Source organism: Dromaius novaehollandiae, chromosome Z (assembly GCF_036370855.1).
Source record: "Dromaius novaehollandiae isolate bDroNov1 chromosome Z, bDroNov1.hap1, whole genome shotgun sequence".
Lineage (NCBI taxonomy): Eukaryota > Metazoa > Chordata > Aves > Casuariiformes > Dromaiidae > Dromaius > Dromaius novaehollandiae.
Genome location: NC_088132.1, coordinates 48,360,258 through 48,372,694, shown reverse-complemented (window position 1 = coordinate 48,372,694; position 12,437 = coordinate 48,360,258). Strand labels below are relative to the sequence as shown.

The following is a 12,437-nucleotide window of genomic DNA, read 5'->3' as shown; positions in this document are numbered from 1 at the left end:
TCCAGAAAATATTTGGTAGTGCAGAGCTTGTAGAATGATTTGAGGTATTCCCCCCCCTCCCCCCGCAAAAAAAAAAAAAAAAAAAAAGACATACAATTACAGGAGAAAAGGGGCAATTTGGGATTTCCAATTTCTCTCCAAAAGAAAAATTATGGAGGCAATGTATCTGATCATTCTGGAGTTCTAACAAAAGTTTCTGCCAGTTGTAAAGACAGGAAGAAAGTATGAGATTGTGGAAGGAGTGCAGAGGAAGAAAGAAAGGGAAAGACTGTTTTTAATCTGTCAAGACCTGTTTATACCTTCCTCAGTCCAAAAAAGAAAAAAAAAGAAAAAAATCTCCCCTTATTTTTACAGCTCTAACTTAAATTGACTGTAATGGGACTACAATGATTGACTGGAATTTTGAAGCTGTAATTAGCTTTTCTTATGAATCAGACCAACATCCCCACTGTGCGCTTCTGAATTCAACTGAGAGTGATTGATGGCTCAGAAGTATAAAATGTTTTTATGTTAATGCCCTGCTGCTCTTTAGCTGATCTTCAGTATCCCCCTGCTCTAATGATAGAAAGGCTATCTCCCACCTTCAGGCTTTACTAACCTCTGCAATACTGTTGCTCTTCCATCTAAACTCTTAAGTATAATTATTTGAGATGTATCTCCAAAAAAGCCCCTTCAGTTAAATCAGTTCTGTCTAGTTGCAGGCTTATCGCCACAGTGCCTAAATGCTGACTGTGCAGGTTTTGAGTCTCATAAAGTACATCTATGGTAATGAGTACATTTCATAAAGTGCATCTGTGGCTGTCTTGATGAAGTGTGATGACATGCTCCAGAACTTTGTGTTTGCTTTTTCAGTAGAATCCCCAAACTGCATGAACTAGCCAGTGTAACAGGGGGCTGAACTGCACTTAAATTCATTGCCTCCCCTCCCTATTTTGGGGGGAACCTAGAAAAGAAACACAAGACAATTTTGAACAAATTCCTCTGCATAACCCTAGGTGTTCAATGGCAACTTCACAAAGTTGAACAGATTTCTACCCAATATGGTTCTGCTAGTAAATTTATAGCTTTTGAATGCTGTAGCATTAACACACTGCTGCTGAAATATTTATGTTAGCTTTTAAATATCCCTGAGGAAATCCGACCAGAACTCTGCAATGTGTATACCCTTTTACCTCAAAAATTTCCATAAAAAATGATAAATTACTTGAATCAAAACTCCCTTTAAATTTCACACACAAATAAATCATACTCTATTTTTCTTAACTTTTATGGATTTTTTCCCCCCTCTAAAATGTATAAAATTCACAGTGCTGGAAAAGAAAACCCGTATTTCATCCACAGAACAGATATAGACCAGACCTCCTTACGCTATTCTGTTTCTACTTCCTCCTTCTCAATATATCTTATGAAGGAGTACAAAGCTTTGTACTTGAAAGATGAACACTACAGATCATCTCACAAAATACAAGGAAGTAGTAATATTTCTAAACTACCTAAAATGCATTCCACACTTATCAGAACTCCTTCAAGTAGTTCTGCAAATATGAGGAACTCAATTAAGCCTTCCTCAGTCTGTGACATACGCCTTTTAGTGAATTAGCACTTCCATTTATAAGGATTACTTACGCTATAAGATGCTATTTGTCACATAGTACTGTTCAGAACTATAAATATTTTATCTGGTTATTAACTTCAGAGAAAACAAATCTAAGCAACTTTTAAGGACTAACACATCCTTGTGGAACTGTCGTAATTACCACAGTTTTAAGCATAAAATTGGTTTGCACAAACTTTACTAGAACAATGGTGAAAAAACACTAAAACCTTGAGTTTTGCTTGTCATCTGGAGGAAAATCTACTAGCTCTGGACAAGCAGAATTTTACAAGGCTATATTAATGGGTATTAGCATAAATAGAATCATAACTCTAAAGCTATTGGGTAATGATAAATATGTAATTGTTTCCCAAGTAGTTTTTGCTTATGTATGGTAAGCTAAGGAGAAAAAAATTTGACTGCCAAGAAATATAAGGCATTCAGATATACATCTTGCTCTGAAATGGCAGTTCAATATATTTTAAAACTAGAATTTATGAAAACTGAAGACTTAGACCCAGTTTTAAAGGCTGAGAAGGAACTCCAATCCCATTCACTCAACTGCGATTGAAGACTATTGAAGATTAACTTGTTACCTAGACATGGAATAATCATTTTCAGTTTATGCAAGGCTAATCTACTTGGGAAATACAGGCAGGCTGTAATCATACCAGAATTTAATATTTTACATTTTTATTTGAATAAGCTACATGTAGTTCATGCTGTAAGAGTCATTGGCATTTGGAGTGTGGCCATTTCTGAAGTGGCAAATTGTATCTGAGAAGATTGCACACCAGCTTAAAAAGTTTCTCAAAATTTCCCCAAATGTTATGTAAGAAACTTAAAAATAAAAATGTGTATACTACATTATCCTCCCCTCTCCCCCAAACCTCAAATCCAGGGAAATAGAGAAGTTTTGCTAACTCCTCAGCTGACATAGTGTAAGATTTGTCTCCATATTCCTCAGGATCAAGTTCCTCCTATTTCCTTTACTTCCCTGATTCTGATGGTACAACAATGTACATGTAAACTAGTTATCGCCAGTTTCAGAGATGCTTCAGAGTTTTGATTTTCTCATATAAAGTGTTGGTTCAGACCTTTGGAGTAATTGAGCTGAACTGATCTTCATTGCACATGGGCCATGCACACTGCAGCAATGGACAGCAAGTGCGGATTGCAAGAGTCAGTTTTGTGAGTTGTGTCCAACTCACTGGTGTTATTTAATGATAAAGGTTCTCTCCTATTAATTTCATTTCCAAAGTCAGTATCTTATTATGGATTGAAGCCTTAGAGAAATGTAGGGATAAATTAAAGATCTGGAACAGTGCACTGTACCGTGACCCCAGAGGCTTTCACTGTTTTTCAGTAATACCCTGAAATTAGCTATGTCAGTTCTACAGAGATTTAGCTCTTTGGACAGGTGTAAATCCAGCGCATTTCAATGTGTATAAATTACTCTGCAAGTATACAAATAAACAACTCAGCTGAAGTAAATGAAGATAACTATCTTGGCTCAGAGTCATTTAGACACAGATTACTGGGGTTTGAGAAGGTATTTCAGAGAATTCAGAGCTCTGTTTTTGCCTGCAAAGTGCACATACTTATGTTCACATGACTTCCCCCCCGCCCCAGTTCTTTTAAACTGAGATCACCCCATATACTAGAGAAGCCAGCAAACTCTGAGTTAATTGTACTACCAGTGAAGATACAGTTGCATAGGCTCTAATAATCCCATCAATGGAGTTTATTCATAATCTGCAATCTTGTACTGATACCAAACTCTCTAAGTGATGTTTTGCACTTACGCTGGTTGAGGAAACAGCCTCCCGAACACTTTCCATGATGAATTCCTTTGTGATCCTGCGACAAGGCAATTCATTGAAGAGAGAATTGATCAAAGCCACTTTTGCAGCATCTCGCCTTGCTTCTGCTCTGCTTAAGCAGCTCTGAAAAAGCACAGAAAAATTTCACGTCTCAGGTAAGGTCTGTATTTCCCACTGCATTTCTCAGATATGTTTTTTGCTTCTCAGTACGAGAAAGGCAAAATACAGTTTTTTTTCAAAAAAGATTATATTAATTAGTTTCCTCACAAATTCTGACTTCTCAGAGCCAAATATTTTTAGTGAGAAATAGCTTTACCCCAAAGTTTCACAAAAATTATTGTTTTAATTAAAAATTCATCTACTTTGTCAAAATTCTGTGACTTTGACATTTTAATTGAATTTTTAAATAGTTACTGCAAGTATTAATTCACTGCTTAGCACATGTTCAGGCAGAAGCCAAGTTTGGAGAGAATTGTTTCCAAAAAGTCTTTTGATGAAAATGTCTTAGATGTTTTTCTTTCTTTAATTTTCTTCAGAAAACAGATCTGTTTTGAGCTCTGCAAAACAGAATGACACTTTTGAATTTCTTGCTCATGTGGTCCCTTGTTTCTTTTAAACCAAATATACTACGTAAAGGATTTTGAGGAATATCTGAAGGGCTCTGACTAGTGGAAAAGGACAACTTAACTTGAAACAAAACTGGCACCCGTTGTTGTCCACCCTGCCTTTGCTGCATAGCTGCTCAAGCTGCTTGTCAGCAGACCTACCATGGTTTACAGGGTGCTACTTGCTAGTTTAATCTTATCTTTTAGAATTCCACTTTGTGTTAGTTTCCTTTGGGTTTGTAATAGGGTGTGCAAGTGTCTTAGCTCTTTCGACCAGCAAACAGTGCATTTCTAATTTTAATAACGTGGGAATTTGTTAATTTAATTGGCACTGGGCATTCTTAGACTTGATCTCTGTGGGGTGACCTGGACAAAAAGCCATGCTGCTAGTCTTACAGAGTCTTAAGGCCAGAAAGCATCCCCACCTCATCTCGCCTGCCCCGCTGCACTACATGTGTCGTCAGGACTCACCCATGTACCGCACATCAAGCCCAAGGATCTTAATTATATCAAAGCATTTACAAGACTAAATTGTATACCACAGGCAGTGAAAAGTAGAGACCAAAGCACCGACAATGCCTGAGGCATCAGCAAGCAACTACGAGGAATAGATTACGTGAATTAAATCCATATGACCCTAGCGCATGAATTGCATCCGAGGCTTTCAGGCAGACTTTAAAATGCCTTGAAAGATTTATGCCAATCTGACCACAGGGTGAAATTCTTTTCCACTCTCAAACCTGGCAAACAGTATGGACCTGCACATGCCAGTAAGACACATCCCCCAGGCAACAGAGTGCAGGTTGTCTGCGCTACTTTAGGTTGCTGCTGTATCCGAGCTGGTGCATCAGTCCCAGTGATGACCATTCTCTGATGTTACAGTGAAAAGAAGTCACTCTCCTATGCTCCTTTTTCTGCTCTTCCAGCTGCTGCCTCTCTACCCCACCATCTGCACTTATAGACAATAATTTATTGGGAATGGGGTGAGAAAAATATTATATTTTAATGTAATAATAATAGCAATAAATTCCTAGCCTTTCTAAACAACCAGCTGACATTTGATTTCAGTTGTTTTAATACAGAGCTTGAAGCAGATGAATCTATTAAGTTGATGCATCACTGTATTCCTCTCATAAGCTATGAAGAGGGTGAAAGAGTAGGGGCACTTGGGACCAGCAAATACTGCCATGGTTATCAAAACCAAAACTATCTTTGCAGAGACATGCTGAATAACTTTTTGTAAGAAGCTGATGAAAGCAGTCTTTTAAAAATTCCCAAGCACAGTTTAAATGCCAAACAACAGTGAATAACACTTACACACTTTTACAGACTTGTACACAATTACATTTAGGTGTAATTTTCTTCATAGCTATGAAATTGTGCCTTACTAGAGGACTTTGTCTTACTTAAACTTAGATGTTATATGGATAGATCTCTTAACTATCCATTTTCATTTGTTATTCTTGTTACGATACACTATTCTTTTTTGTTCAAGTACAGCAGTCCGCATAGTTTCTTTTATCAATTGTCCTTTTTTCTCTCCTCCAGGCCTTAAGGAATCCAGTATCCGACACAGTCACTTTAACTCAACTGGATTGTTTCTTTTCACTTTAATAAGAAGTGTAAGTAATACCATTGTGTTACTACTGGGAGACTTCTAATTATGATGTGTAACTGGTTTCTGTGAAGCAAAAGAGTTACTTGTTTTAAATGCAACGAAAATGGATATGTAGTTCTGTGAAACCAGTGACAAGGGTGTTTTAAATGCTTATCTTTTAATTGGTTAGATTTTCTTTGTCATTTTAAAGATGACCACTTTGCTCGCCCTTTTAAAATGCCATTTTTAGCAAGTTTATTTGAAGAAATGTCCTTTTTAAAAGGAAGATGAGTTTAAGGTTTTTTTATTTGTTTCAGTTTTGCTAAATAAATATAATGCTTCTCTCAAGCTGGCATCTCAGTAAATGTATAGAATATCTAACCCTTTTATATCCATTTCAAACTGCCCAGGTCAAATGTTTTGTCATTGTGTATTTTTCTTTTATTACGTTTAAACATTCTCTTGCAGGCAGTCTGTGATTCTGTTTCTAAAATTCTGAGAACAGAACTCAGACTTATGTGCTTTCAATAATAAATGTTATAATAAAAACCAATCCAAATAATTTGGATTTAAACCATCTTTGTGAAGATGAAATCTAGTAAAAATGACAGATAAAAGAAAACTATTCATTTTTAAGTAAGACCAGCAAAGCAGCAGATCAAAGTGTCTGCATATATTTATAAGGAAATGGCAACCTTTTCGAGATCAAGAGATTTACAAATCTGGAAGAGAAGAATTCTTAACATTTACTAAATGTAACAGGAGATACAAATACTTAACCAAAAATGGAGATTGCAATTTAAAATGATGACATGTGACTTTCCTCCGCTTTTTTTTCCCTTTAATTTAAACTTTTTCTCAGTCCTGAAAGGATGAAACTGATTAGAGCTCATTTGAGCTGGGGAATAAAAGGGTAAGAATCATAGTGTAGTTTCTCAGAGGGCAAAGGTTTCAGCAGAGGCTCTTTGGCTCAGGTATTACAAAGAGGTCTTGAATTATCCAAAGCTGAAGCTATATTGGCTCTCGTAATAACTCGTTGTACCAACTAGCTAGGCTAGCAGACAGGCCTCCAAGAAAAGTGAGGGATCTGTTGTGATGACACGCTGTAACACGTATCAAAAGGTAAATACTGGTAGTCATATCCACTTTTAACATGATGTCGTTTAGAAATTCAGATGTTTATAGATGGGAGAGGGAGAAAAAAGCCTTGGCCTCAGTGTCCATGAGAGGAAGTGGCATTCACTGGTCCAAGATGGACAGCTTGCAGTGAGCAAGACTTGGAGAAGGAGGTTCATCCCAGCCTTTCTGATGTGTAGAAAACAGCAAAGGTAGGCCTGATCTTAAAGATAACATCTGACTTTGTTCTCAGTAGGTGAAAAACTCCGAAAAGCATGAATGTTTCATTATAGCACATTTCTGTTTGGGTTGTTGCTAGGTATCTGAAATCTCAAGTTTGCTTCTCATGCTCGTGGTGTTGTGAGCATTAAGCTATGGGACAGATTCTCAGTGTAGTAAAATGCACTTGTGCTGAGCATGGTATAATATGTAATGTAAGCAGGTGGCTTAGAGTTCAGATTTGAACTCCTCTGATCCTGCGGCAGCTCTGTGTAGACTGGTTGTCCCTGTGTTATCACAAAGACGTGATAAAACCTGCTTGTTGCATTAAGTCATCCTAAGAACTGAAATCACTTAGAAGGATCAAGGTTATAGAAGGGTCCTTTTAGATGTCCCCCCACTTCTGTTAGGCCCCTGCTAAGGAGATCAAATTATCACGGGCATGATCAGTGGGAAGAGGAAGGTTGGGGGGCCTGTAAAGTGAATTTAAAAGCTAGTTTAAGTTATTCTGGGCCTAGGGCACACTGGCATTGAAGAATAAACTGCATGGAGCAGAGAACTTGAACCAAAACATTAGGTGAAACCTCAGATTTCCACTGCTCAAAGCTGTCCTTTCTACTTCTGCTTTGGTAGTCTTTCTGATGACTCCCTAAGTTTTTAGGAGACAGCTGGCCAACAGTGTCCTCTTAGATGAGAAGTCAGTAAAAGGAGTCCCCTTGTCCTTCATACAGCGACACTGAAGTGAAGGAAGACTCCCTCAACCCTGCTGCTCTCATAAGTAAGTCTGAGATCGAGGGCAGTAGTTGCTGCAGTTCTCCACTTTTACTTTTGCGCACTGGGACCGATAGTTGAGCAACTGTAAGACCACACAAGTATTTCCTGGCACTGTTTATAGCAGCAATGAGAGAAGGGTTCAGAGGCCTCTTTACCTGACCACTGCTGTGAGTCAGCCACTCTAAGAAAACTAACATATCCCGCTGCCCATTTGCAGCACAGGGATTTTAGTTTGGAGCCTACCCTTGGCTTGATTTGTGCTTTGGTTAAGTTATTTGGACAACAAATTATAACAAATATCAAATGTATATTGTTGCACAGTGAGTGTACTGAAAGCCTTGATGAATGCCAGCGTGCTAAGGAGGAAAGAAGCAGCTGTTTTCTGTGGAGAGTAACATTAATAAATTTCATAAGTCATTTCTGGATAGTGTGGTGCGAAGTGAAGGGATTTTCGAGAGTCAGAAGTTAACATTTAATGAGTCTATTGCCATTTTTCCCAAATGTACTAGTTCTGCTCAAACTTGGCGTTAGGTACATTTTGCAGTTAAATATGTTTTGTTTAAAAACAGAGAGTTAGGCTGACCTTCGTGACACATTAAAGACCTTTCACTTCCCAAAGTGATAATAGTCATTTCAAATCTACCCTCTTTTCATTCTTCAGCCTTATAAAAAAGCTTGGAAAACAGACTAAATTTGCAGCATGGCTTACAAAGTCAGTCAATTAATTTGGGGGTTGCTGGATCCCTGCAAACAGATGCTTTAGCAGCCTTAGTTGACTTGAAGTGCCAGGGTAAAACATGAAAGAGCATATCTGTAAAACTAAAAGGGCTAAAGCTTAGGGACATCTGTAGATCAAAGATCAGTGCCTTTCATCACAACTGGAATGACTTTTTAACTAAGCGCATTCCTTGGATAATACAAGTAAAAAGTTGCCTGCAACAGCATATTGCTGAGTAAGCAACCATTTGCCTTCTGCTTCTGTTACATTTCGGAGACATTTTCCAGTATTGACCAAGTAGAATACAATGTAATTAAATCAACCTGGGATAACAGAGGCAAGCTTGGCAAGGTGCATTTTGCAGAACTCTTAGGCTAAAAAGAAGAAAATGGGTCTGGTTCTGCTGTGTACGTATTTTGAGGCAACAGAAGCTCTAGTGAGATTCTTCTTGCTTTTACCTGCAAAACTAAATAGTGAATAGTAGACAAATTAATAATTCTGGTAGTTCACTCTCTCACAGTGTTTCTGGCAACTAACCAGACCAGCAATAAATCCAACATTTTAACACCCCGCATATGTATGAAGAGGAATGCAGAACAAGGTAAAACTTTATCTAGGACTACCCTCCCCCAAAAAGGGAAGTCTACAGAAGTTACTCTCTATTCTGTACCATGTATCTTGATTACTGTAATCACAAGCAAGCAAGGGGGACAAAGAAAATCAGACATTTCTTTTGTACAGTGAGACAAGCTTCGTCAAATGAAGGAGGTCAAAGCTTGAAAGACCAGAGAGGGGCCTACTGTTCTGGTATGGGTGAAATAGAGTTTGGCATTATCAGTGCAGACTTCCTCTGTTATAGCTCTTGAGTGAGCTTCTGCTCTGCATCTTTAGCATTTCTTTCTAGCGGGAGTGCATGTGTGTGGGCAGTACCGTCACTGGAACTATATTTTCCATCAGTACTGCTTAGAGCAACTCTGACTGCTTAAACCCTGGGATCCAGACAGCACGTGCCTGAGCTACATCCTGAATCCATGGTCAGGAGAACCCAGGCAGGCGTTAATGCCCCTCATTCCCCTGCCGTGGCTTCTCTGGGAGGGGAGGACACCTGTGGAGCTTAGGAAGGAGCGGCAAAGCGCTTTGGCCAGGTTTACAGTCTAGGTCATCAGGGAAGAAAGACCCACCACGGGCACTTGTTGTGCATTCAGGCTGCTGTGCATTATGCCAGACACGTTGTCATAGGACCGGTCTCAGAGGTAGGCAGTGATGACACCGTTGAACTTTCCCCCCAGAATCTAGCTAGCTTAACTTCTGAGGAAGAAGTGACACTTTTATGAGCAGTGAAATCGCTGATATGAGAGAAGTCCATCCATTAAGTTGCAGTTGTGAGGATTCAGATAGAGCTTTAAATACCATGGGCAACGTTTATTTGATTTCCAAGATTTTCAGAGGAGCTTAGTTGGTCCTTGCTGACTGAAGGCAATACTGATAACATGCACTATACTATTTATGCAATCTATCTGTTCCCCCCACACCTGTATTTGCTCTTTTATACACACACGATAACATCTGGAAACATCTATGGAATTATTCAAACCTGTAAGGCCAGGGGAAGCCTGAGGAGAGAGGGAGAGGGTGCTTGTTGATTTTTAAACAGCTGATTTCTAGCCCTTTGATAGGAAAACACTCAACAAGAATTGAACAGAGTCCTTAAGTCAGCAACATCACACAGGTTGCAAGAAGGAAATGAATGTTTTTTTAATTACTTTTTCAGTCCTGTATGAAGGTAAATCTGAGAAAAGCCTGTAACTTGGATGTGGGGGGAGACAAAGAGTGTTGGAGTCTGATGGAATTACCTTGCTTCTTATTCAATGCCCAGCTTTTTTTCAAAATGCTCTATTGCCGTTCCACCCTCCTATTCTATTTTGAAGTAACATTCCTTTTCTTCACCCAGCTTTGTAGAAAAGAGTAAATCAGTGTCTGTGAGAGTGAAGGCTGGATATCAAAGTAAATAGCCCGTCCTTTGCTGAAGGATATGATTCTTCTGTCTCACTACCATGGTCTTTAAGAATTATTAATTAGGTTATATATGGCTTGGGAATGCTAATAGTATATAACTGACATCCTTCAGACTTAAGGTCACATTAAGCAAGCAGTTTGTTTCTATGTGGGGAGTTTCATCACCTAAAGTCTCCAGAGAAGTTAGTGTTTCATTGTATAGTACAATGTGTGTTTAAAAAAAAGGAAAAAAAACAGAAAAATCACTGTTCTTTCTTTGTTTATGTCTCCTCATAGAAATAACCAACTTTAAAATAACTTTACTAGAAGCAGACAATACTTTAAGTAGACCCCTCATGAAAGCTAAAACCTCCACCAACTTTGCAAGGAAGGTGTTAGGAATTTTTAAAATAAGTATTAATTCATAAATTATTTAAAACAAAATTATATAATGATATTCAGGCCAGCTCATGAACCATGTACTGTTTGTACAGTAAAGTCTTCCTTTACTTATATCTCCCTTGGGAAGAATTTAATTTTATAAATCCAGTTTATTGTGACTTAATGAGTTCCTTAATTCATTGGCCATTGAGAATCACCACCTAAAGTGGCATATGGTTTTCATCTACATCTTCATTGTAGCCCTAGGTAACTTCCCAAAACGACATCCTTAACTGTTGGAAGGTATGCAGTTTCCTCAGAAGCCTTTGCCTTCTCTGAAATATTTCTGCCTCTGTTTTAATCCTCGAGTTCTGTAGTTTAACTGAGATTTAAATTAAGTCTATTAATGTAAGAAGTCCATTATTAGAACTTGGACTCCACCATTTCTTTCAGACCTTGAACCATCTTTGAGTTCATGTCTGTCTTCATCTCAAAACAGGAAAGATATCCTAGTTCAAAAATCCAATTACCAACCATTTCCACTCACTGTGCAGCATTTCAGTGATGTACTGCCAACATTTCAATCAGTCTGCAGAATGATTTTTCCTCTACTTTGAAATATGTGTAATATTTTCAAAGCAAAGAAATTAACACATCCATAGAACTAGTACTTTCCATTATGCTAATTACTTTCCATCACAATAATCTTCTGAACACCCCAATTCACCTTGCTGATGCTACTTTAGGGTGTTTCTACATCAACAGCAAAGGTAGCAGAGCACTTGGCCTCTAGCCTTTACCTCAAAGGAGTTCATAATGTAGAGAGAGGATCATTTCTTGTGTGTGGTAATTTGTGCAATAAGTCCACTTTGGTGTTGGGATGGTCAGATCTCTGCTACAGCGGTCAGATCTCTGCTTTCACCTTTGAAAAGGTGTGGGGGAGCCAGGAAAGCCAGAAGACACCCCGCCTGTGTTGTGGGGTCTTACTGAAAGAATGCGTCGTCTTTTACAGGTATGGGGATCTTAGAGAAAATAATGCTTTGGTATTGTTGGAGGCAATAGAAAACCAAGTTCCAAACCTTATTTTACTTTCTATATAAACTCTTCAATTTGTGGCAGAGATAGGTGGACAGGTAAGTTTAAAATAAGGCAGAGATGAATATAAGAGATTGTGTCTAAGAGCTCGTATTTGGAACAGTGATACAACCTCAAACTTCCTTAAAAAAAAAAAATTAGAAGGTGTATTTCCTAGCCTCCTGGTTGTGAAGCTGAAAAATGTGACCCTAATGTGACCCTAACACAGAGATTTTTGTTTAACTCGTTGGGAAGCCCAAAACAATCTTTAGGTTAAAGAAGGGTATGCCATCCCAGGCATCTGATTGGGCTGTTTAGTCCTTCCAACTATAAACTTTGTGTTTAGTTATGAAGGGTTTCTTCACACCACAAGGAATGGGGTAAGGGTGGAATATTCACCCTCAGGGAGGCCAGCTTTCAACAGGGAGTGCAAGTAAGAGATTTGTCTAACCTTAAACACTCCTCCTGTTGCTGCAAGTTTCAGCAGTAACTGAAAATGTAGCTGTCTTTCTAGCTGGAAAAGAAGGGTATATATTTCCAG

General features: G+C 38.4%; 1 protein-coding gene and 1 long non-coding RNA gene across 5 annotated transcripts in view; one reads left to right on the top strand and one right to left on the bottom strand.

The window, feature by feature from the left end:
• LOC135325056 (protein limb expression 1) overlaps positions 1-12,437 on the bottom strand; it is a 38,426-nt gene that overhangs the window by 8,197 nt on the left and 17,792 nt on the right. Inside the window, exon 3 of the mRNA XM_064502495.1 lies at positions 3,400-3,540. Coding sequence (XP_064358565.1) covers positions 3,400-3,540 — 141 coding nt within the window. The remainder of the gene's footprint in view (positions 1-3,399; positions 3,541-12,437) is intronic.
• Positions 3,501-12,437, top strand: part of LOC135325057 (uncharacterized) — a 32,302-nt gene continuing 23,365 nt past the window's right edge. For 3 of the 4 annotated variants that reach the window (XR_010386277.1, XR_010386276.1, XR_010386275.1), the window contains exons 1-3: positions 3,501-3,572; positions 5,571-5,644; positions 6,787-6,947. This is a non-coding gene — a long non-coding RNA (uncharacterized LOC135325057). Of the gene's footprint in view, positions 3,578-5,570; positions 5,645-6,786; positions 6,948-12,437 lie in introns of all 4 variants that reach the window. The other variant, XR_010386278.1, reaches the window with a different exon arrangement.